The sequence below is a fragment of the Grampus griseus genome (genome assembly GCF_964374135.1).
Source record: "Grampus griseus genome assembly, chromosome: 3".
Classification (NCBI taxonomy): domain Eukaryota; kingdom Metazoa; phylum Chordata; class Mammalia; order Artiodactyla; family Delphinidae; genus Grampus; species Grampus griseus.
The window spans coordinates 69,156,652-69,183,872 of NC_139019.1; the positions used below are offsets into that span (position 1 = coordinate 69,156,652).

Below are 27,221 nucleotides of genomic sequence, written 5' to 3' on the forward strand. Positions count from 1 at the left end.
CTGCCTCCTTTGAAGATGTTTTATTTCACATAAAGCTACCCTGAAAAACTTTTAAATAACATAAATAGAAAAGTTTAATATATTTTGATGCTTTCACATTACTTCATTTTTAAAGTTAAATGCCAGATATGCTTCATCCTTCTGTTGAGTAGTTAGCATTGACAAATCAATTTCGGATGGTTAGAGGGAATCTACCAGGTCATTGTCAGTCCATTCTTCCTAAGAAGGAAAGAAAATGTTATAAGGATAACATTATACTGAAGCATAAGCAGTACTGTTTACCTTCTTGCCTCCCTTTAGGAAAATGTTCTCCTTTCGCTATGCTGATTATAAAAGGTAAATAAACCAGGAAAATGTGTAGGAGTTTAACCTTATAATAATATGGCATGGTCTCACCAGACTAGTCCAGTGACAGGAATAAACGTTACAGTTGTGAACTTCTGCCTCTGATTATTCATTGTTATCTGACTTGCCAGGTACAATTTTTTTTTTAAACAAGGTAGGAGAAGAATCCTTGAAGATCTAAAAATATATCCCTACCGCCTTCTATGGCCTTAGGAGGGATTCTTCATCAAGTAATTATTATACTGCTTCAGAACAGGCCAAGACAGAAGTGAGAAAAATTCCTCTAATAATGGACAATGTACATAAAGGATGCAAAAAAAGAAATGAAAGCTTTCCAATACCCAACACCTCTGTCTATAATGCTTGCACTCTGGAACAGTAAAATCCTAACATTATGGTTGTACCAGAATATACAGCAATGATAACTTAAAATTTACCTTTGGAGAACATACCTCCTCATGTTTGGATTTCTTTGAGACATAATCATCATCTTCATAACCTTTCCTCTTTTTCCTGTAATTAAGCAACCATCAACAAGCAATCTTATACTGGCAACAGAATCTATAAGCTAGCAAGGCTATGAGATACATCTATTGAAGAACAAAGCCTGGATAAAGGGAAAGAGGTGAAAAATTATGGACAGGAAGACAGTATCTTTCAAATTCCTCTGAATTCAATGCAATTCTAATTAAAATTCTAAAAAATTTTTCATGGAGCTTATCAAGTCAAACTCTGACCTGGGAAAGATGCTGCAAAAATAGCAAAAGAATCTGAAAAAGAACAAAGCATGGGGAGCTCGTCCCACTTAACATCAAAACACATACTATATATGTAAACTAAGTAATTAAAAGTGTGGTAGTCATCCCTTGGTATGAGGGGGATTGGTTCCAGGACCCCCCAAAGATACCAAAATCCCTGGATGCTCAAGTCCTTTATATAAAATGGCAGCAGGACAGTTGGTGCTCTGCATCTGCACATGCAGAGGGCTGACTATCAGCAAAGAGTTACAAGTACCAATGATCAGAGCAGACAGGCAAAAAACAACAAAGTATATATAGGGATTTAATCTGTAATAAATGAGTATTTAAAATAACTAGAAAAAATCATGAAATATTTTTAAATGGCTGGCACAACAGTTAACTTATTTGAACAAAAATTATTATGAGATTTCTACCTCAAACCAGGCACAAACAATTGTAAATTGCTTTTACAGCTGAACAAAAGGCAAAATAAAATATTGATTAATTTAGGGTAAGAAAGGTGTTCAGATGTAAGAGTGTGAAGCAAAAGACAAGGTGCCTAAATAACAAAGTGAAAGAAACAATAGAAGAAAATAGCTGTATGATATATATAGAAAGATGAGTATATAAAAAGAACTACAAGAAAATAACACCAGAAACTTGGGCACGGGTTATAATTATGCAATACAGAAGAAACACAAATGATTGTTAAACACAGAAATATCAATGCTTCAAAGTATTAGGGGAAATGCAAATTAAAATACCAACATGATACTATTTTTTCACCCAGACTGGCAAAAGTTAAAGATTGATAATATTAAATGTTATACAATTTATATGAAAACAATGAAAAGAAAACTTATTTCATATACACATACACAGAGAAAAGCCTGGCAAAGGTAAAACACCAACTATATGTTACCTCTCAGTTGAAACTGGAATTTAGGTTTTGGTCAAAGAGAACTTTGGTTTACCTGTATTAACTGGCTTTAATAATGACAATATATTATTGTGTGTTGAAAAAGATAAAAGAATTTTAAAGACCAAGGAAAGATATTTTACCCTGAAGTAGTACTAATAAGTGTGGTCCATGGACCAATGCTGCTGCTCCATGAACCATTTCCAGTGTGCAATAAGTACAGAAATTAAGTGTATGTTTAGAAACTTTTATAGCAATTTGATAAATTTATGACTGTTGATTCTAATAAAATTTAAGCTTATTTTTTATGTCTTTTTATTTTGTTTTTCTAAGTAATTGGTGGTTATATTTTACAGAAGTATAGGTCTGTAATGGGTTAAAAAGAAAACCAACAGTCCTTTACAGACAGTTTGAGAAGCACCCCTCAAGTACTCATAGATATGCAAGATTTGCTTGACACAGTGCAAAGCAAATGGTCACCTGGAGTAAGATGTAAATTCTGGCAATTAGGAATTTTGGCTTATGGTCCATTACCTAGGTGGAAGGGTAGGATTAATAGTTCAGTGGTCTAATTCAGAGGTTGACAAAATTTTCTTTGAAAAGGTCAGAGAGTAAATATTTTAGGCCTCGTAGGCCATGCAGTTTCTGTGACAACTACCCAACTCTTCTGCTATAGTGTGAAAACAGCAGTAGACAATAATGCAAACTACTGGGTGTACCTCTGTTCCAATAAAACTACTACTATAAACAGGTAGTGGCCCAGATTGGCCCATGGGCCATAGTTTGCCAACGCCTGGTCTAAGCCCATTTCAAAATCAATGTGAAGAGATTATAAATCAGTGCTTTAATACTTTCATTCATTAAAGTCAACATTTTTCTTTACCTCTCTGCCACCACTCCTTCCTTCCTCTTAGTTACCACTGAAACCCAGGAATGAAATTTACCAATTTTAAGTTCTATGCTAAGCCATGTTTTACAGTTACAGCTACAAATATATAGTCCCATATGTTGCACACTTGATAAGTCCTTGGATATTCTCCTACTACAACTTTATAGTTAAAGAATTTGAGTCATGTGTACCTGATTTGAAGACCTTGGAATGCTGTTCTGGCTTCTCATATATTATGCAATAGGATACAGTCCCCGATTAGAGATCAAAAACATCTCAAATGCATCTTACTGTTCAGATGCCAGAGCTAACCCCCAGTAAATTTTACAGAATGAATTCCACAGAATAGAAAATAATAGTTTTACCATTCCTATACCTGCCCATATCCTCAATTGTTTTAAATTCTAAAAGGGTTAAGTAGATCCTTCAAACTGCAAAGCATAAAGAACCTGAAAATGGTGATTTCCACATTCAGCCTACAAATCAGTAAGACACATTAACAGTGTTCCTTATGGCTGCAAGAAGAGATCGAACAGCACATTTTCCTATTGGTTCTGTCTTCAATATAAAGTTACCACTGAGAGAAAATATGCCAAGTTTCCCCACCCTAGCTAACAGAAATAAGTGTGGAACAGTATACTTGTTCTTCAGAGGAGATACCAGACCTACAGAGAACCGAAAGATTAAAAGGGCAAGAAGAGGTGCAGGAATTCCCTAGGAAAACTGCCCACGGGACCCCACAAGGAGTAACAGAACAGGACAGGGCCCACAAGCCAAAGAACACATTAGTCATAGCAGGAGCAGAATGTACTATGAAAGCGAAATTCGTAATTTATTATCTCGTGTTTAATCCTGTTAGAAATCTCCAGTCAATAAAAAAAATCTGATTTAATGGGTAAGTCAGTTTTCCCCACATGAGCAAACATTTACCAATTAAGTAATTTAAAGACAAGCTGGAGACAGTAACAATTATATCTATTCTCGAATTAACAGTCTCACATCTACTTACGTAATTACGTTAAGTGCAAGCTCAGCAGAGTGACATCTCTCCAACTTCTGTTTCAGAACAGCAACTTCTTCAGGTCTGGGTGGTTCATATTTTTTTACCAAGTTCCTCATACCTATGTGGAGATAAAAAAAGGATTTATACCAGATAATAAAAAGCCTTGTTCTCATAAGGGAGTTGAATGATGTTTTCCCATCTAGTTTTGGGAACAAAAAACACTCTTGAAATGGGATTATTCTTACCAGGATTAATAGTGTTCCACATTAAAATCCACTGAACACCATACTTCTAGTTCAAGTTATTATAGCTGTCTCCTGCTTAGCCCACATCATGTACAGCCTAAAGATAAGCATGCTCTACTAGTCAGTATTTTTTTTAAATCCTACCATGGTCACTTTTTGCTTTGTTCCCTGCCACCCACCAGATTCATAAGATTCTATCCTACAGATGGTAGGCCAAGAGTGTACTACTTATTTACAAAGAAAACCATTATTACATAACATGTAATGAAGGGAAGATGCTTAGTAAAAACATGTCAAGATTTATTAGGGAAATGATGAGAGATCCAGGGCTTACTATTAACCAGCCACGTGCTCCAAATGAGTGACTTATTTCATAATGCAAATAAAGCAGTGTTTGCAACTGAATTAATACTAGTGACTTAACACCCTTAGGACAATATCTTTGTGTGAAAAATGATGAATAAGATACCTTAGTATCGCTAAAGCTCTGAGTGTTTTATCAAGAGCTATTCTTATTTTGTACTAAAACAAATGGAATAAAATAAAGATACTGAGACAAAATCAGTAATAAAACTGTCAGCTATAAAATGAGCACAGTGAGTTACCTTTAAGACCTCTTCTACCTACTAAATTCCCTGATCCAAATGTCTATGGCCAAACTGCAGTTAGCTTTGGAAGTGAACCCTCTAGTGGTATAACTGAAAACCTACCTTATGATTCATAAATCACAAATCCATTTTTCTCTAAGAGGGAAGGCATCAAAGATCATTTCAAGGAAAGAAATAAGAAATGATACTTCCACACCCTGAAGCATGTTGACTTTTGAAACATAAAACATGTAAGAAGTACTCCCTGTCATCCAAGATCAAGATATTCAATCTCATATTTTATTGGTTTATTCAGTATTTAAACCACAGATTTTATTAACAAGGACATTGGCACAAAAGGTTTGGAAACAAACACACTGTTTTTAACCCTAACGAGTAGTCTAGTAGCCATGAGCATGCAGCGTGACATGAGCAAGTATGAAAATGGAAAGGACTGGCTAACCTAGCCAACCAGTTTAGTGGAGGTTCTGACTCAACAAGTACCTACTGTACAGCTAAGGAAACTATATTCAATATCTTGTAATAACCTATAATGGAAAGGAATCTGAATCACTTTGCTGTACACCTGAAACTAACACAACATTGTAAACCAACTATATTTTTAAAAAGTGAAAGAAGAAAAAAAACCCTTAAGACAGTGTTTCTCAGCATTGACACTAGTTTGGGCTGGATAATTCTTTGTTGTGAGGAGCTGTGTTAGTTTCCTGAGGCTGCTATTAAAAATTACCACAAACTTAGTAAGGCTTATTAAAACAACAGAATGGATTCTCCCACAGTTCTGAAGCCCAAGAGCCTGAAATCAGTTTCATTGGGCCAAATTCAAAATACTGGCAGAACTAGCAAATGACACATATTAACTAGTTAAAGCTAATTTACCTACAAAATGGAAGTTTCAAATTTAATTAGGCTTTAATTCCCTGAGATCTTTTTCAGTGCTCATCATATTTGGGTATATTTTAAAAGGACCCTGTTTTGAATCTCAATCCTTTCTGAATCTGATTATATTTTCACTTTCCTAAAAAGTTCTGTGTAAAAACTACTTTCTTTCATGTACCTTCTATTTGTTCTTCACCAATGTATCCTTCATGCCTCCATGATACAGTAATTCAATATAAGTAAATCTAAACAATAATCTGTTATCTCAAGTTAAATACCAGGATGTTATTTACTTAGAAAGTAGCTTTGTGATAGAAGAGTATTTTATAAAGTGTTCTGTTTTACTTACTTTTCATTATATCTAGTAACTGTGACAAGCAAGTTCTGTTCTCTTTTAGCATCAGACTTTCTGATAAATAACTGGAAAAGAAAGGAAAAAAATTTAAATCTATTGAACACATATAGCATCTTGAGAAAATATGACATCATAAATTATTTTCCTCCATGTTCATTTCATCAAGATCAGTTTTTAAATAAATTTACTTTAAAACTGTTAAATAACAATACTTTGAACTCTACTAAACTATAATCTGTATCTCTTACAGTCTTAAGGATTTACTACAATTTATACTAGATTCAAAACGCTTAATGTTCAAGTTAATTTAATTTCCATAATATATTCAGAGAAAAAATGATATGAAACTAACAGGAGCAATACTCAATACTTTTAATGTTAAGTGTTTAATATTTAGACCTATGAGTTTAATCTCACTCATTTTACAGGTGAGGAATCTGAGTCACAGGGACAGAGAAGTTATGAATAAAGTCAGGTAGCAGCAGAGCTAAAACCTGGCACTAGTAAGGATTCTCTCTCCCCTTAATATCAAGTCCATGTTAACTATAATTGCTCTTCTTGGGACAAACAGGTATTCAAACCAATAAGAACATCACCCCACGCTTTACAAATCTATTACATCTTTTTTGCATCAAGTCCAGATCAAAGGTGTTAATACTATTCCATAAATGTACATAAAGCCCAATTATCTGTTTTCTTGGAACTAATGACAGTATAAAAATGTAATTTCTATTTTTAAATTTTTAGTTACTCTGAGGTTTTATATACTTGAACTTGATCTATAACTGATAAAAGCCCAAGTGAACAGATTCTCAAGGCAACGTAATCTTTCAAACATGAATGTAAAAAAAGCTATTAATTTTTCTCTTGGGTGAAATAAAATTACAAAAATTAGAAAGACGATTCTTTAATAAATTTTGTTGCTGTATGTCTTTTAAACTATCAAAATCATTTAAACTACATTACAAAGTTTTGATAACTACCTTTGCTGTTACATCTTCATCGTCTATTGTGGGAGTTTCATTTTAGATATGGAAATCAATAACTCCCCTAGGGCTTCCCTGGTGGCGCAGTGGTTGAGAGTCCGCCTGCCGATGCAGGGGACACTGGTTTGTGCCCCGGTCCGGGAAGATCCCACATGCCGCGGAGCAGCTGGGCCCGTGAGCTGTGGCCACTGAGCCTGCGCGTCCGGAGCCTGTGCTCCGCAACGGGAGAGGCCACAACAGTGAGAGGCCCGTGTACCGCAAAAAAATAAATAAATAAAAATACCTCCCCTAACAACGAATACATTTCTTGTTATCAGTAATTCAAAATAACAATTAGTTTTTTCCTTTCACTTTTCTCCCTAAAACTCCTCACACTTTTGACATCTTTTTTTTCCCACTACCTAAGAAGTCAAACTAGGAGATGCAAAATAAAGCTCTAAATCCAATGAAAAAGAAGAAACCTCTAATCAACAACAGTGTAACATTCTATGACTAATAATCTTAAAGCCTCATTCAGAATATAACAACAGCACAAGGACTCCCCCCTTTTGAAATCAGTAATAAATATAAAGGCAGTTTCCATGTATCTCAAAAGTTGCAAAGGATTTCAGAAGCTAAAAATGATTTGAAAGCATTTCCTCAAGGGAAAAAAATGCCCAAATGTCTATAGTCCCTGGGAATGCAACAAAAGTGTATTCAATTTGCAATGAGCCCAAGGTACCACAATTTCACTTTCACCTGCCTATCTGAAATTATAACTAACTAAACTTCTAAGATGAAATACACTCTAATTTGGACCTTAGGATCCTTCATCCCTCTCTACTGACATAAGAAAAATCTCACCACTGAAAAATTAGCATATACCTGCATAAGATACAATGCTTAAACAGATTAAGCAAACAACTGGTTGTTTGAATTGCGAAAAAGAGGCTTTTTCCCTTACACTATGGAAGCTCCATAACCCGCAAACTCCATAGGTATCAATTTGTATGGCCACCCTTCCTACAAGGATAGCTTGCTCATTCTTATATTTCTACAGTATAGTACAGTGCATGGTACATAGAAGGCAATGTAAAAAAAAAACCTCCATAAAGGTTTGCTTAGTAAATAAATGTAGGTATAGATCACTTTGGGATTAAATGTATATACTTATATACAGTTGGTGAGCTATGTTTATACAGAAGAGTCATACCATAAATTAAACAAAATACAAACCCACAATCCTTTATCTTGGATTTGTTTTGAAATTCAGAATTATTCATGTCTTAGAAACTTAACATGGTGTATATACCATGAAATGTGAAATACTTCAGTGATATTCTGGGGCAGTATCATGTAATCAGTAACATTAATATTTCTGCAAAGAAACCTAAAACCATTCCCATTCAGTTGAATAAAGACTAAATCACATCTGTTCATGTTTCCTGCCACTGTATCAATGGATTATGAAATTACAGACGAGGGATTACAAACATGCAGAAAAGTTTAAATTCAGAAAGTTTTATCATCTTGCCTCCTCAGCTATTTCTATGAATGAATCAAGTAGAGCTTTGAAGGTATACAGAAATGAAATCGCTAGAAAGAAATTAAATGTGAAGATTTTTAAAGTCTAACTTACTGCTAGCCTGTGCTTGAGTTAGTTATAAATGAATATAATAGATATGTAATTAACCTTCGCACAAGATATTATCGTAAGAATCAAGTGAATTTAATTCATGTAAAGTGCTTATCACAGAGCCTGGTTCTCAGTGCGCACTTATGTATCAGCTATTAGTATCTGTAGCTCACTAAGATTCATTTGGACATTCCCTAAAGTATTATTCATTCAACAAATCTTTACTGAATTCCATGTGCCATACATGCTCCACAGCAGGAGATTAATGATAAAACAAGGCAGACGTATTTGTTGCACTCATGCTGCTTACCAGTTCATAAAACTTCTAAATTTGCCATATATTGATAGCTGTTATCAGTCTTTTGAGGATCACCTGATTTAATTCTACTTCGGTCATAAATGGATCCTCTTAGCTCAAAAATATTTTACTGAATTTTTAAATATTTCCTTAAAAGGTGATTCCATTTCTTCCCTCAGTTGCCCTCAACAACCCTCAACCACAGAAGATATGAAGGACTAATGTTACAAAGTGAACCTTACTTAAAAACTTGGTACTCCAGGAAGGAATAAACTGAGGGACTGAGTCTAATCTAAGTTAAAACACAAAATAATACCTTTCCATAGTAATTCCTGCTCTGGATGCACTAGATAAAATGGCAGTCAGAGCAATCTGGGAAGGTGTGTATAACAGGTGAGCATCCGTCAGTGCAACTCTATTAAGAAAGTCATCAGCTGTTTTCCTCAAAATCTCTGGATTCTCCAACATGGGATAGCGAGTCTAGAAAGAAAGTTTGCAAATGTTATCACTTCTGAGAGTCTCATGGAGTAATAACAGTACAAAACTATTCCTATAAACCAGAAAGTGCTTAACACAGGATACTTTTAGTAACTCCTGTAAGATCACATTTAGAAACCAAAGCACCACCTCATTTTGATTGGAAATTCCTTCTACTAAAAGTTTACTTTTGGGAAATGAATCTTGGTTTGATTACAGAACTATTTTTAGTATACGCCCAAGAAATATGGATGATCCCCTATTTTCTAACCATTCTTACCCTTTAAAATGAACCCTAAATCCTAAACCCTCAGATATATTTCAGATATCTACATTCAAGTTCCAAAGCAGTAAGAAATCTTTTCTATACTCTGAAACAAAATAGCCAGAGTCAACTGTACAATCACACACAGGTCTTGTCATCCCAAAATGCCTGACCTCTGATATGACAAATCCAACATTCTACTCTGACCCAGCATTCCCTTTGCTCAGTTACTTCACAGCTGTTCTTTGACTTCCTCCTCAGGACCTCTGGTTCCTTATCCCTATACTTGCTTCTACTCACCAGTGTCCACTGGTTCTCATTTCCCTCTTCCATTCCCTGCCCCAGTATGCTGCCAACATATTTCCAGCAAAACTTCAATAGTGGTCGAATTCAACCAACCTTCTGCTTTGCAACTATACCCAGATTTCTGGGTGCTGCTAGAGAAAACAATACAACCAACAGGTCTGGTAATATTACTATAAATTCAAGTTCACTGATCTCAACAAGGCTCTCAACACTGCCTAGCTAAAATATTCCACAGAAAATGTATTCTCCCATTTTTCAGTGATTATGTTAAACACTTTCTACCTGACTCAATATCTTTGATAATTCTCAGAAACTCCACTGCTCTCAGAAAATGATCTCTGTTGATAACAAAGACACTGTATTTCCTGCTATGGCCAAATCCCCAAACATAACGTTATCCTCACCCATGCTTTCCTCTTTCCCTCCGTTAAGAGAAATAGCCAGTTTTTCTACCTTGCTTCAAAATCCCATGCCAGGCCCTTCTACCACTCCAAAGGAAAACTTGAGCTACACGTTCCATTAAGCTTTCTCTACTAGTGTTCTAAAGTTTCTCATGCAAAACAAAACATGACAAAAAACTGTTCCTTTCTTCTACTTCTAGCAGTTCCCCCATCTTCTCAATCATCCCATCTTCTTTTCCCACTTCAAAGACAAGCTGTTTAATCCAAGTTATACACACTTGTTTTCTCACCTTCTATTCCCCAACCAGCTCCAATCTGTTTTTTTCCTTCACACTCCAAGAAGACTAATTTCACCAAGATCACAAGTCACCTTTCTGGCACTAAATCTAGCAAATGTCAACTTTTACTTTGCCTGAATTCTGTGCAGGATTGGAGAGCTTCCCCGATCATATTCTAAAAGTATTCTACTTCCCTTCACTTCTCCAAAAGTCCTACCTCTTTGGATATTCTTCAGTCTTCTTACTAGCTTCTTACTTTTCTCTAGCTACCCTTTAAATGGTCCTTATGGCCAATCCACTTTAAATCTTCCTGGGGCAGCAGTGATGCCCAAATCTATGCCTCCAGCCTAGCCATCTTCTCTGGCCTCCAGACACAAATATGTACCAACCTGAATGTCTTGCAAGCAGTGGAAATTCATCATGTCCCAAACCAGATTCATCAAATCCCTACCCCACCACCATCAATAAATCTCTCCTGTGCCACTGTTTCCTGTATAAGTGTACCACCATCCACCAATACGCTCAGGCCAGAAACCTGGGGGTTCTTCCACTGTCCTCGCTCTCTGTACGCAATCATTCCTCAAGCTCTACTGATTCTAAAGCCCAAGAAGCTCTCTCTGTACCCACTACCACTTCATGAGTCAAACCAACCACTGGCTTTCTGCTTGAACTACTGTAACAGCATCCCAACTGGTATCCCTTCATCCATTCGAATCCATTCTGCACGTTATGCCTGACACATACAGGTGTGCAATAAACATCTGATGCAGGCTGATGCGTGAGTTTGCCAACATGTTTTTTATAGCTGCAAACCTAATCACGTCACTCATCAGACTTGACCCTTTCACTGGCATCCCATTGCTCTATTCAAAATCTGTAATGTTACCTCCACAGTCTACACTCTGCCTTCCACTCAGGCAGCACTCCGTGGCAGTCCTCCCCATTTACCTCTAAGTTCTGTTTAGGTTCTTTAGTACACCATGGTTTGTTAAGTCTGGGCCTTTGACCAGAAGAGTCTCTCTGAATGGGATGCTCTTCCACCACCCAATCCCTACTCTTGCTCTGAATTTTACTTCAAATTACACTTTCTCAGAACTGTCTCCCCTTCTCAATCTGCTATCTCCTTCTAAAGTACCCTGTATTTCCCCTTCTGTTAACACTTGGCACACTGAATATACGATTGTCTTTCCCATTAGACTGTAAGGCCTATGAAGGGGAGGCTGTTCCTGTCTTGTTCTTGACTACATCCTCAAGCACCATGTTTGACATATAGAAGGCACCCAAATTTGGCCACTCAAGATGAATGAACCAGTTTTTGACTTCTGTTCACTTAACTCACACTATCCAAAGTCCTTCTTCAGGGCCAAAACAAAACAAGCTGCTTTTGTCAATGTTCTGACAAAACATTTATTTACTGTTATTTTTGATGCCCACATATTGACTTCAGTTCACAATGCCCTAAAAATAGAAGTCACTTAGCAATCTTGTAGTTTAAAATTAAGAATTTTGTATGTATGAAGATCCAAGACAGTATACTTGAGTTAGAAGAGTTATCTGAAGTCTTTAAAAGCATTACAGTTGTCCTCATTATGGTCCCTGGACGAGTATTTGCAAATCTACTAGATCAGAAGCTCAAGAACTACAGTCTGACACTCTCAGTTAATAAGCCCTCCATGTGATTCTGATGCACACTGAAGTTTGAGAACCATTGCCCTAGAAGTCCAGGCCAAACACATTTTAGCAAGCTAACTGTGTAACAATTAGGATCATTACTAGTTATAAAAAAATTTTGATTATTTTGGTTAAAGAACAATAGCAAAGGAGTTTACTCCACCAGTTTACTTTAGTCAGCAAGATTACCTTTAAATCAATGAGAAAGCCCTCAAAGGGTCTATAAGGATTGTGGACAATAAGGTGGAAATTAAGTTGCTGTATAAGTAGTAGTTCATATTCCAAAATCTGTTCGAGTGCCTTCTCTTGTCCAAGAGGACTCTCCCGCAGATTTCCAACAAACTGTGGACTAGACACATTGAATTCATCCACTTTACAGGCCAAAAATGCACAAGTGAGCCTAGAGGAAAAAATAAGGGGAAGGATATGTATATACTTCGAGAAATAACAAAATATTTCTAAAATATGTTCTAAAATTGCCTAATATTCACAAATGACTATACTAGACAACTAAGGAAATTGATTTAAAAAAAGAGAGTTTCCTGTTTAATCTTTTTATCCATACGGAGACTATAAAAATTAGGTTGAACTGTATAACAGTGCCACAGCATTCAATCATTAGTAACTTAATGCCAGTTTTATATAGTTCAGCCCAAGTATCTGGAAAAACAAAATAACTGAAGAATAAGGGTACTCAGCATCATGAAATATAGATGGAAGAGAAAAAAAAATAGTACACACATATGTACATATGGGCCTGAGAAGAAAGGTGTTAAAGAAACATTATGGAAAGCCATCAGTGGAAGTCTCCAAGGACATTTAAATAGGGGATTATTACCTCAGGAACAAACCTATGAAACTCTCATGGCTACTACATAAATTTCAGAGTGAGAAATTAGTAGTAATAAGATTACCACAAAAACAAAGACTGGAAATAAGAAGGGCCTGACCTAGACTGGTAGAAATGGAAATGAAAAAGAGAAAATATACAGGGACAGCACGATTGACAGCAAGTTCTTTGATGAGTCTCATACTAACTTCATTCTTATTTTTAATGATAAGCACAGTGCTTAGCAGAGGGCAGAAACAAAACAGACCTTTGTTCAAGTGAAATGACTATGGAACTATAGGACTTGTAAACTGATGGGATGTACAGGAAGAGGAGTTACCGTAAATGATTCTCAGAGCAAATGGGCGAAGACAAGTTCAGCTAACAGAAAGGGATATTATGGAAGCCAGTTTAAGAAAAACAGAATTTGAATTTGGACAAGTGCCAAAACTGATGCCATCAGTATTACAGGGAAGGAAGAATTATACAGGTATATTAATGAGTATCAGGAGGGATCTTAAGTTCAGAATAGAATGAAAGTCTAAATTACCCTTTATTAGGAAGTCATTTTTTCACACACACATGCTCAGAGAGTATAAAAGTCTTCTTAAATGAAAATCAATAAATTAGACTTATACTCACATTATTATCCGCGGGTGATATTCCATTACTGAGTTATTAAGATAAAAGCGCTTGAAATACATACAAGCTGTACCCTAAGATTAAAAATACATATATTATCAGAACCTATTCACACATACAAGTTAAATTTTGTATTTTAAAAAAAACTTATTTATGCCAAGGTTTCTTTGAAAAAGTCACCTTAAAAAAACCCCAAAACTTATTACTTCTTAAGTCAAAATAAATTGTGATAAATTACAACAGAAAAACCACAGCCAAGCCTTTGTTGTCCTTCCCCACCTATCCTGGCTTATCCTTCCTATGGTCACTGGCTTAATTTTAAAAATGTGGGGGGGGGGGTTTACACAATTATATATATTTGTATAATTTATACAAATGATCACAGCTTAAGCAGTCCATTTACTAAAATACTGGCAGAATAACATGGTCAGGGCAATGAGCCTTCTCTCTAAATCCACTCTGGTTCTGTGATCTAACCTGCTGCCACACCAAACAGGAGAAGCAGCACCTACCATTTACTGACTGCACCCCATGTGCCACACTCTGTGCCAAGTATAAAACTATCATCTTATTTTAATTATAACAGCTTGGTGAGGTACTGCTATCTCTATAGAAGAAGAAACTGAATATCAATGAGGTTAGCTGACTTGTTCAAGGTCACAAATCTAATAAGGGACAGGGCTGTTTTCAACCAAGGTCTGCTTGTACTTTTTTAAAAACTATTTCATTTGGCTAGAACCAATGAAATAAATATTTATCTACTTTAGAATAGAAAAAAATACATTTCTTTTAAAATATTTTAAAAGTTTAGTTTTGTCATTTTATGTGAAACAAAAACCAAAACAGTTATAAATAAGCAAGTTATATAAAGACAAATTCCACAAAGAAGTTCATTCAAGGATTCAGTTTCTTCATCTGAAAAGATCACTTAAACCTACCACCTTGTGTTACTGTTTTCTTATCAGAAAAGACTAAGATCAAATCTGGAAATAGAAAGCAAGCACATCTAAAATTTTTCATGAATCAGGTCTCTTAGATAAAGGTCCAGTAAAAAACAGAAAACACTATGAATACTTTTGGACTTGGTATTTTCAATATACTTCAGTTTTTTCAACTATAAAAATGGAGAATATTTTCTAGGAGTTTATTCTTTTCTGGGCCATAAATTATTCACTTGGTATAACTTTAAAATGTATGATCTACTTTCACTTAAGACAAAACTTTCATATTTGATATTCACAACAAATCTGTGAGATAAGAGAAAAATATTTTATACACCTTTCCCCCTTTTTAATCTTTCAGCTTTTAAATTTCAGTTTAATTTTCTATCAACAAAAATACACAAATCCAGGCAAAGGAACAAAATAATACCCCAGCTGGACAACTAAGTGAAGTGGAGACAGGTAATCTACCTGAAAAAAAAGTCAGAGTAATGCGGTAAAGATGATCCAAGATCGGAAAAAAAATGGAGGCACACAAGACACAAGAAATGTTTAACAAAGAGCCAGAAAATGTAAAGAACAAACAAACAGATGAACAATACCTTAACTCAAATGAAAAATACATTAGAAGGAATCGATAGCAAAATAAATAAGGCAGAAAAGTGGATTAGTGAGCTGGAAGACAGAATGGTGGAAATCACTGACACAGAACAGATTAAAGAAAAAAGAATGAAAAGAAATGAGGACAGTTTAAGAGACCTCTGGGACAACATTTAAGTCCACCAACATTCGCATTATAGGGGTTCCAGAAGGAGAGACAGAGAAAGGGCCTGAGAAAATATTTGAAGAGATTATAGCTGAAAACTTCCCTAAAATGGGAAAGGAAACAGTCACCCAAGTCCAGGAAGCACAGAGGATAAACCCAAGGAGGAACACAATGAGACACATACTAATCAAACTGACAAAAATTAAAGACAGAGAAAATATTAAAAGCAACAAGGGAGAAAAAGCAACAAATAACATACAAGGGAATCCCCATAAGGTCATCATCTGATTTTTCAGCAGAGATTCTACAGGACAGAAAGGAGTGCCACGATACATTTAAAGTGATGAAAGGGAAAAACATACAACCAAAAATACTCTACCCAGCAAGGCTCTCGTTCAGATTCGACAGAGGAATCAAAAGCTTTACAGGCAAGAAAAAGCTACAAGAATTCAGCACCACCAAACCAGCTTTCCAAAAAATGCCAAAAGAATGCCTTTTCTATCGGAAAAGAAAAGGCCACAACTAGAAACAAGAAAATTACAAATGGGACAGCTCACTGGTAAAAGCAAACATAAAGGTAGGAAATCATCCACACATAAATCAAAAGTAGCAATTGTGAGGAGAATACAAATGAAGGATATTGGAAATGCATTTGAAATTAAGAGACCAGGAACTTAATCTTGTGTGTGTGTGTGTGTGTGTGTGTGTGTGTGTGTGTGTGGACTACTATACCAAATCTTCATGGTAACCACAAACCAAAAATCTACAATAGAAAAAGCAATCCAAACACAACAGTAAAGGTAGTCATAAAATCACAAGAGAGGAGAACAAAAGAGGAAGGGAAGAAAAAAGACCTATAAAAACAATCCCAGGGACTTCCCTGGTGGTGCAGTGGTTAGGAATCTGCCTGCCAGTGCAGGGGACACAGGTTCAATCCCTGGTCCGGGAAGATCCCACATGCCACAGAGGAACTAAGCCCGTGCACCACAACTACTGAGCCTGCGCTCTAGAGCCCGCAAACCACAACTGCTGAGCCCGTGTGCCACAACTACTGAAGCCCATGTGCCTACAGCCCATGCTCCGCAACAAGAGAAGCCACCACAATGAGAAGCCCATGCACCGCAACAAGAGTAGCTCTCGCTTGCTGCAACTAGAGAAAGCTGGCACATAGCAACGAAGACCCAATGCAGCCAAAAATAAATAATTAATTTAAAAAAATATTTAAACTCCATCTAAGAGTACACAGCTTAAAAAAATCCCAAAACAATAACAAAATGGCAATAAGAACATACATATTAGTAATTACCTTAAATGTAAATGGATTAAACGCTCCAACCAAAAGACACACACTGGCTGAATGGACACAAAAACAAGACCCATATATATGCTCTCTACAAGAGACCCACTTCAGACATAGGGACACATACAGACTGAAAGTGAGGGGATGGGAAAAGATATTCCATGCAAATGGAAATCAAAAGAAAGCTGGAGTAGCGAGACTCAGACAAAACAGACTTTAAAATAAAGACCGTTGCAAGATTCAAAAAAGACCACTACATAATGATAAAGGGATCAATCCAAGAAAAAGATATGACAATTGTAAATATATATGCACCCAGCACAGGAGCACCTCAATAGATAAGGCAAATGCTAACAGCCAGAAAAGGAGAAATCGTGGGGGATTTTAACACCCCACTTATACCAATGGACAGATCATCCAAACAAAATCGATAAGGAAACACAGGCCTTAAATGACACATTAGACCAGATGGACTTAATTGATATTTCTAGAGCATTCCACCTGAAAGCAGAATACACATTCTTCTCAAGTGCACACAGAACATTCTCCAGGATAGATCACATGATGGGACATAAAGCAAGTCTAGATAAATTTAAGAAAACTGAAATCATGTCAAGCATCTTTTCCAACCACAATGCTGTGATTAGCAATCAACCACAAGAAAAAAACTGTAAAAAACACAAACACCTGGAGGCTAAACAATATGCTACTAAACAACCAATGGATCACTGAAGAAATCAAAGAGGAAATCAAATTCCTAGAGACAAATGAAAACAAAAGCATGACGATCCAAAACCTATGGGACACAGGAAAAACAGTTCTAGGAGGGAAGTTTATAGCAATACAATCTTACCTCAGGAAATAAGAAAAATCTCAAATAAACAACCTAGCCTTACACCTAAAGCAACTAGAGAAAGAACAAACAAAACCCAAAGTTATCAGAAGGAAAGATATCATAAAGATCAGAACAGAAATAAATGAAATAGAGATGAAGAAAACAAAAGATCAATGAAACTAAAAACTGGTTCTTTGAAAAGATAAACAAAACTGATAAACCTTTAGCCAGACTCATCAAGAAAAAAAGGGAAAGGGCTCAAATCAATAAAATTAGAAATGAAAAAGGAGAAGTTAGAATGGACACCACAGAAATACAAAGGATCATAAGAAAAGACTACAAGCAACTATATGCCAATAAAATGGACAACCCAGAAGAAATGGACAAATTCTTTGCACAGTAAAATCAAGCAAAACTGAACCAGGAAGAAAAGGAAAATATGAATAGACCAATCACAAGCACTGAAATTAAAACTGTAGTTAAAAAACTCCCAACAAACAAAAGTCCAGGACAGGATGGCTTCATGGGCAAATTCTATCAAACACTTAGAGAAGAGTTAACACCTATCCTTCAGAAATATTTCAAAAAATTGCAGAGGAAGAAACACTCCCAAACCCATTCTATGAGGCCACCATCACCCTGATACCACAAGTAGACAAAGATACCACAAAAGAAAATTACAGGCCAGTATCACTGATGAACATAGACTCAAAAACCCTCAACAAAATACTAGCAAACAGAATCCAACAATATATTAAAAAGATCATACACCATCATCAAGTGGGATTTATCTTAGGATGCAAGGATTTTTCCATATCTGCAAATTAATTAGTGTGATACACCATATTAACAAATTGAAGAATAAAAACTATATGATCATCTCAATAGATGCAGAAAAAGCTTGAGAAAATCCAACACCCATTCATGATAAATACTCTCCAGAAAGTGGGCATAAAGGGAACATACTTCAACATAGTTAAGGCCATAAATGACAAACGTACAGCTAACATCATAGAGGATGTTAAAAAGTAAATGCTGAAAGCATTTCCTCTATGATCAGGAACAAGACAAGGATGTCCACCTTCGACACTGTTTCTGAACATAGTTTTGGAAGTTTTAGCCACGGCAATCAGAGAAGAAAAAGAAACAAAAGGAATTCAAATTGGAAAAGTAGTAAAACTGTCACTGTTTGCAGATGACATGATACTAAGGAAATCCTAAAGATGCTACCAGAAAACTACTAGAGCTCATCAATTAAACTGGTAAAGTTGCAGGATACAAAATTAATATACAGAAATCTCTTGCATTTCTATACACTAACAATGAAAGATCAGAGAGATATTAAGAAAACAATCCCATTTACCATCACACGAAAAAGAATAAAATACCTATGAAGAAACCTACCTAAGGAGGCAAAAGACCTGAACTCTGAAAACTATAAGACACTGATGAAAGAAATTGAAGATGACACAAACAGATGGAAAGATACACCATGTTCCTAGATTGGAAGAATCAGTATTGTCAAAATGACTGCACAGTCAAGTCCCCTACATCTGAATGAGTTCCATTCAGACTGCGTTCGTAAGTCCAATTTGTTCATAAGTCCAATTAAGTTAGCCTAGGTACCCAACTAACAGGATTGGGAAACTATATAAGTACTATACTGTAATAGATGTATAATACTTTTCACACAAATAATACATAAAAAACAAACAAAAAATAAAAAATTTTTAATCTTACAGTACAGTGCCTTGAAAAGTACAGTAGTACCAGTTACATCTCCACTGCTTTTTCGCTTGCTTCTGGACATCCTGGGTTTGAAATAAAGATACTGTACCACTGTACTCTATACAGTACTGTACTGTAAAGTACACAAAAGCACAACCACTTGTAGAGGATGCACACATATGACAATGTATGCCAGACATGTGAACTAACTTAATGTGATTGGACATGTAAACGCACGTTTGCATCTTTGAAAGTTTACAACTTGAAGGTTCATATGTAGCGGACTTACTGTACTACCCAGAGTAATCTACAGATTCAATGCAATCCCTATCAAATTACCAATGGCAGTTTTTGCAGATCTAGAACCAAAAATCTTAAAATTTGTATTGAAAATTGAAGACCCCAAACAGCCAAAGCAATCTTAAGAAAAATGGAGCTGAAGGAATCATGCTCCCTGACTTCAGACTATACTATAAAGCTACAGTAATCAAAACAGTATGGTACTGGCACACTAACAGACACATAGATCAATGGAACAGCATAGAAAGCCCAGAAATAAACCCACACACCTATGGTCAGTTAATCTACGACAAAGGAGGAAAGACTATACAATGGAGAAAAGACAGTCTCTTCAATAGTGGTCCTGGGAAAACTGGACAGCTACATGTACAAGAATGAAATTTAGAACACTAACACCATACACAAAAATAAACTCAAAACGGATTAAAGACCTAAATGTGAGACCAGACACTATAAAACTCTTAGAGGAAAACAGGCAAAACAGTCTTTGATGTAAATCACAGCAATTTCTTTTTTGACCCACCTCCCAGAGTAATGAAAATCAAAACAAAATAAACAAATAGGACCTAATTAAACTTGAAAAGCTTTTTGCACAGCAAAGGAAACCACAAACGAGAAGACAACCATCAGAATGGGAGAAAATATTTGCAAACGAAGCAACCAACAAGGGATTAATCTCTGAAATATACAAACAGCTTGTGCAGCTCAATATCCAAAAAACTGACAACCCAATCAAAAAATGGGCAGAAGATCTAAATAGACATTTCTCCAAAGAACACATACAGATGGCCAAAAAGCACATGAAAAGATCCTTGACATTGCTAATTATTAGAGAAATGTAAATCAAAACTACAACGAGGTATCACCTCACACAGCTCAGAATGGCCATCACCAAAAAATCCACAAACAATAAATGCTGGAGAGGGTGTGGAGAGAAGGGAACCCTCCTACACTGTTGGTGGGAATGTAAATTGGTACAGCCACTGTGGAGAACAGCATGCAGTTTCCTTAAAAAACTAAAACTGGGGGCTTCTCTGGTGGTGCAGTGGTTGAGAATCTGCCTGCTAATGCTGGGGACACGGGTTTGAGCCCTGGTCTGGGAGGATCCCACGTGCCGCGGAGCAACTACGCCCGTGAGCCACAACTACTGAGCCTGTGCATCTGGAGCCTGTGCTCCACAACAGGAGAGGCCGGGACAGTGAGAGGCCCGTGCACTGCGATGAAGAGTGGCCCCCGCTTGCCACAACTAGAGAAAGCCCTCGCACAGAAACGAAGACCCAACACAGCAAAAATTAATTAATTAATTAATAAACTCCTACCCCCAACATCTTAAAAAAAAAAAAGGTTGGGGACCGCTGTGTTATAAGACTCTCCTCTTTAAAAAAAAAAAAAAAAAACTAACTAAAAATGGAGCTACCATATGATCCAGCAATCCCACTCCTGGGTATACACCTGGACAAAACTATAATTCAAAAAGATACATGCACCCCTATGTTCACAGCAGCACTATTCACAATAGCCAAGACATGGAAACAACCTAAATGTCCACTGAAAGATGAATGGATAAAGATGTGGTACATATATACCATGGAATTCTACTCAGCCACAAAAAAGAACAAAATAATGCCATTTGCAGCAACATGGATGGACTTAGAGATTATCGTACTAAGTGAAGTAGGTCAGAGAAAGACAAATATCATATGATATCACTTATATGTGGAATCTAAAAAAATGATGCAAATGAACTTATTTACAAAACAGAAATAGACTTACAGACTTAGAAAACAAACTTATGGTTACCTAAGGGGAAAGGTGGGGGGTGAGGGATAAATTAAGAGGTTAGGATTAACATATACATGCTACTGTATATAAAATAATCAATAAGGACCTACTGTATAACACAGGGAACTCTACTCAGTACTCTGTAACAACCTATATGGGAAAAGAATGTTAAAAAGGATATATGTATATGTGTGACTAAATCACTTTGCTGTACACCTGAAACTAATACAACACTGCAAATCAAATATACTGCAATTAAAACAACAAAACACACACAATAGGAACAATTACAGGGACAGCATACACAAATCCATATAGCCAAAAAGTTCTAACTACCTGTTTCTCCTCACCATTACCGCACCACAGTACACACACACACACACACACACACACAGAAATAGGGTCCTCAGAACCACACATCTGAAACAACCACATGAGAACCTAGAGGGAAAGTAATTTGATTTTTTCTTTCTATATAAAATGAGTATGTCATGACCTATCTAGCCGACCTCAAAATTCTTTAGATATGGAATGATTCTTGAAACACTGTGTAAGATACAACATAGGAATTCATAATTTAATGCCTTTATTGAAAAATATGTGACAAAACTTAAATACATAAATTATATATTTATATAAATATATAACTCAGGTGCATTTTTAAGTGGATAGAAAATTGATTTAAATATTTATAAGAAGACAGATTTCGTAAGTTAGCTAAAGGACATTATACTTCATCACTATAACTTACCACAACAGACCTTGGCATTGCTGGCTTAAACACCGAACAGAATTCCAATAATCTTTTCTCATAATACTTGCAGAGCGTCATTTCTTCAGGAGGCTCAAGAAAGACTGGGTCATTTGGAAGAACCTTTGGGTCAGAAGTTACAACAAAAATTTAATTAGATAATCTTAATATTTTTTTCTCTTTCTAGATTAAGTTTATATCTCCAACCAAAGGGAAATATACCACACCTCATTTTCTCTTTATAGAATTGCTAATATTACACAAAATAGCTTTTAAGAAAACATTTAATAAACTAAAACTATACTGTAATTGCATAATTTCTCGGAATGTCGGCTGAATATTTGCTTCACTAATGTATAAGCAATCATGAGGAGTGTGTGCATATGTTCACAGATTTGATGTCACTATTTATAAATCAAAAAGAAGATACACATTGTCAATGGTTGGACAATATCCCTTTCTCAGTCAGTTATTAAGTCACACAGGTTGAGGTAAAAATCAACAAGTGCCTCAAGGATAATTTTGACCCTTAACACATTAACTCTTCTCCATCTTTATAAAATCTCTACAGAATACACTACACGGTTGATAAATACTACAATTTTACAACAAATATCTATTTGCTGCTGTTATTGGTTTAATTACGGACTACCAAAAAAGGTATGTTGAGTCCTAACCCCCAGTACTCAGAATGGGAGGAAATAAGGTCTCTGCAGATGTAATTAGTTAAGATGAGGTCCTACTGAAGTAGAATGGGCTCCTAATCCAGTATGACTGGTAGCTTTATAAGAAGAACATGTGAAGAGACAGAAACACAGGGAGAACACTATGTAAAGATGGAGCTAGAGACCGGAGTTAGTTGCCACAAGCAAAGGAACACCTGGAGTTACCAGAAGCTGGAAGAGGAAAAGAAGCTGCACAGAGCACCACTCGGCCAACACCTTGATCTCAGACTTCTAGCCTCCAGAACTGTGAAACAATAAATTTCTGTTGTTTTAAGCCACCCAGTTTGTGGTAATTTTTTTATGGAGTTATTTTTCCTAGTTTCCTAGGAAATTAACACAGGTGCTAATTTTGAGACAGCATGGCACTGTGGTTTACAGAAGGAATGCTGAAACTAGATTCCATGGTTTCAAATCTTGGCTCTGCCACTTACCAGCAATATAGCCTGAAAGTTATTCAACCTCTCTGTAGTTTCCTAAGATGTAATGCAAGGATAATAATAGTATCTACCTCATGGGGTAGTTATGAGGATTATATGAGCTAACACTTGCTAAATACTTAGAATTTAGCACAATATGCACTACTTTGTGCAGCACAAAAATAAAGTGATATGAAACAGACGAGACTTACAGGTAAAAGTAAAACAGGAAGGACGTGGTTGACAGACCACATAGTGCAAACCATCTGTGGTCAATTGGTTTGTGCTAACCGTCTCTCATGCCCCTGCCTCCACCCTGCCCCCATCCAGTCGATCCATTCCTTCCCATAAAGCTCTTTCTAGGACAGACTCTGATAAGGTTTATTTCCCATCTAAAATTTTTCAAAGGTTTCCCTATTCCTCCATCACAAAGTTCAAACTATTTACCTCCGCTTACAAGTTCCCTGCTTACCTTCTCCAACCTTTCATACACAAATACTCAGCTTCCGCCACACACAATCATGAGCATTCCGGCGACCAACCCTGAAACTTCTGGCCTCCTACTTTGCACCTGTGGCTCTGTCCACCGGGAAAGTCCTCTCCCCATCATCTCCACAACAGGCACTAAGAAAAGCCTCCCCCCACTACATTAGCATGCTACAAAGTCTTCTTCGCCATGTTACTGGTTATTTGTCTGCCACTCGATTACGGGGATGGATGGCCTTGTCCGTCTCCGTACCCACTGCACCTAGCAAGGTGCTCACTGTTTATTAAACAGATAAACGCACGCCGCGCACAGGAGGTGGGAGGGAGGTGCGCGGGAAGTCCCGGGGGAGAGGGACGGGCAAGAGTTTATAGAGCTCGAGGGAGAAGGGCGGCAGCCGGAGCCCTCACCTTCCCGTTCGCCACAGCTTTGCATTTGAATTTGCGGTTGGCGTCGGCCCGCAATCGCGCCAGCTGCTCCTCACTAGCAAAAGTCCAGTGCCGCTTCTGGCTACTGTTGTGGTACATGGTGAAGTCGGAGGCAAGGCCCAGGGAGTCTGCAGAGAAGACCGCCAACGGCACAAAACCGGAACGTAAAGCGGCTAAACCACCACCAGGATCCCGCGGAAGCCCAAGGATTCAGGCCGGTCGGCGCGGGCGCGACGGCAAGGTCACGTGGTAATTCCGTCCGCAATCGCGTTTCCGGAGCGGATTAGGAGAAAGTCTCGCGGGGTCTCTGACCACGGCCCGCGAATCAAATGGGCGTAGCCAACCGACACGCTCCTCCTTTTTTGTGAGCCTCGGCCCTAGCTCCGCCCCTTTCCGACAAGATTTAAAGGAGACACGACAGACAGGGCTATCCAAAAGGGAAGTACATTGAGGGCATGTGGAGGCTAACCTAAACAATCCACAAGAGATAATCAGAAGTTAGGAAAGCACTCTGGAGGAGGTCAACTTTTAAATAGGATGTTCAGAGGAGGCCCCAGCGAGAAGGTGACATTTGAGCAAAGACTTGAAACAGTTGAGGGAGTAGGGCTACGTAATCATGTGGGGATGATCTTGGGGCAGATGAAACAGCCAAGATCCTAAGGCAGAAGCATTCCTGGCTCTTTTAAGGAAGAGTGTGTCTGGAGCGCTACCTAAATTCTTGACCTGAGAGAGACTGAAACATGGTAGGAAAACTAGAAACAGTGCATGTGTATCGTTCTTTATCGTTCTGACACTGTGTCCCTGTCTATCCTTTTTCTGTGCCTTTTTCCTTCTGCTTCTGTTGATAACTAGCCAATCCTTCTCCCCCTATTTCCATCTCTGAAGCCACTATATATAGTAGTTTTAGGGTTTTCTTGAGATTCCCATCTTTATTATTGACCCCCAAGGGAGCCTTACACCTTACAATAAGCTATTATTAACACTTCAGAGATTTTTTTAAAACTATTAGTGCTTTCAAAATTGCATTTGAGATACAAAGTTTACATTGATTACAAAAGCCTTTACTGGTTTTGAAATTTGTCTCATTTAGCCATACCTATGCATCATACGTGGGGTTAGAAAGGTGGATTTACCCACATCAAATTGTTTTTCTAAAAACAAACAAAAAAGGAGATAAAGATGATGATACAGAGAGTTGAAAAGGTCACACAGGACAAAGGGGGCAGAATATTTCCAACTTTGCTTTCAATGAAAATATTTTTAAAGGCTTAAGAAAGAGAGCACTTATTCTTCTTTTTTGTTTAATTTGGGTGGGTGCAGTTGAGGGTAGACTTTGCCAGAGTTATTTGAATTCCTTCTCAAACTTATACCATTTGTAGTTAATAACTTTGGAGATCCAGACACTCCTTAAACATATGTCAGTGATTTAGTCTAGTAAATTGGCTGAGAAAAAAGGAGAAAATGTGATGATGTTAAGGAAAGACATGGCAAGTTATGAGTCCAGTGGATTGTGAGAACCCTAAGATTGTATAATTGGAAAGAATAATTTAAAAGGAAAAACAGAAAGACAGGAACAGAAGTGATTTAGATAAATAAATGTATGTATAAAATCTTAGAACCATGACAGTTACGTATACCCTGTCAATTCTTTTTATTTTGTTTTTCTGAAAGTCATTTGACAACTCCTTTAGTTTCATGTAAAGGGAAATAAAAATGGGCATTTGAGAGATGGCAGAATATGATTTCCACAGGCATAAGAGTAAAATTGCTGAGTGTCATAGTTCATTTAGGAAGACAAATATGAAAACCTGGTGTTCCTGGTATAGCTATTTTTTTTTTTAAGCCTTTAACAAATCTTAGTCTATGAAAATAAGCACTGACCATATCTGAGGAAATGTAGAAGAAATTGTAGCTGAATTAACCATCTACAGAATAAAGTTGTTGCTGATGTCCTGACATTAAGGCTCATACATGATTTCTTCTTCTTAAAGTGAGCAAGCTGGATGCTGCATTTTCAGTCTGCCTGAGTGACCTTCCCTTGTTCAGCCTATTGAGCATAAGTTTACTTTTTGTGCTATTTCTACAGTGGAAAGCAGACTGTGGACTTAGAATATGGTGCCTTACTTATCTCCATTTCTTTCCAACTAAAAAGCAGCAAGTGTTTCTCTCTACTCTATTTTATTTATGGAAAAGTTCAAACATAAAGAATAGAGAGAAATGTATTTCAACAATATCAATTCATGGCCAATTCCTACCTAACCCCCGCCTCCATCCCCATTACTTTTTTTTTTCTTCCAGTTTTGTTCAGAGATAATTGACACAAGCACTGTAAAAGTTTAAGGCGTACAGCATAATGATTTGACTTACATACATCATGAAATGATTATCACAATAAGGTAGTGAACATCCATCATATCATGTAGATACAAAATTAAAGAAACAAAAAAATTTTGTGTGTGTGATATGAACTCTCAAGATTTACTCTCAACAACTTTCATATGTAACATACAGCAGTGTTCATTATATTTATCATGTTGATAAATGTATATTTATCATCCCAAGCACTTAGTTGTCTGGAATTTTGTACCTTTTGACTACCTTCATCTTTCATCCCCATTACCTTTATTATTTTTTTATACAGCAGATTCATATTAGTTATCCATTTTATACATGTTAGTGTATACATGTCAATCCCAAACTCCCAATTCATCCCACCACCACCACCACCCCGCACTGCCTGCCCCACCTTGTGTCGATACGTTTGTTCTCTGCATCTGTGTCTCAATTTCTGCCTCGCAAACCAGTTCATCTGTACCATGTTTCTAGGTTCCACATATATGCGTTAATATACGATACTCGTTTTTCTCTTTCTGACTTACTTCACTCTGTATGACACTCTCTAGATTCATCCACGTCTCTACAAATGACCCAATTTCATTCCTTTTTATGGCTGAGTAATATTCCATTGTATATATGTACCACATCTTCTTTATCCATTCGTCTGTCGATGGGCATTT

General features: G+C 36.8%; 1 protein-coding gene across 3 annotated transcripts; it reads right to left on the bottom strand.

Annotated features, from left to right (window-relative positions):
- Positions 1-56: 56 nt before the first annotated feature.
- CCNH (cyclin H) lies at positions 57-24,439 on the bottom strand. 3 transcript variants are annotated; one of them, XM_082650664.1, is made up of 9 exons: positions 24,187-24,439; positions 22,152-22,274; positions 13,749-13,822; positions 12,467-12,677; positions 9,196-9,359; positions 5,975-6,045; positions 3,903-4,014; positions 798-858; positions 57-219 (listed from the first exon to the last, which is right to left on the bottom strand). In XM_082650664.1, the coding sequence occupies exons 1-9, from the start codon at positions 24,301-24,303 to the stop codon at positions 181-183; spliced, it is 972 nt and encodes a 323-aa protein (XP_082506790.1). In that variant the 5' UTR covers positions 24,304-24,439; the 3' UTR covers positions 57-180. The 3 variants fall into 3 exon arrangements, with proteins under 3 accessions (XP_082506790.1, XP_082506789.1, XP_082506788.1); XM_082650663.1 differs by having other exon boundaries at positions 783-858; XM_082650662.1 differs by lacking the exon at positions 57-219 and having other exon boundaries at positions 610-858.
- Between the last annotated feature and the right edge of the window lie 2,782 nt (positions 24,440-27,221).

Bases quoted from the DNA above. Each gene is read 5' to 3' on its own strand.
- CCNH (XM_082650662.1), bottom strand. From the start codon at position 24,303: ATGTACCACAACAGTAGCCAGAAGCGGCACTGGACTTTTGCTAGTGAG. The intron at 13,823-22,151 runs GTAAGTTATAGT...TTTTAATCTTAG, and splicing joins CAATGCCAAGGTCTGTTGTG to GGTACAGCTTGTATGTATTT. The intron at 4,015-5,974 runs GTAAGTAAAACA...ATCTCCACATAG, and splicing joins GTTACTAGATATAATGAAAA to GTATGAGGAACTTGGTAAAA.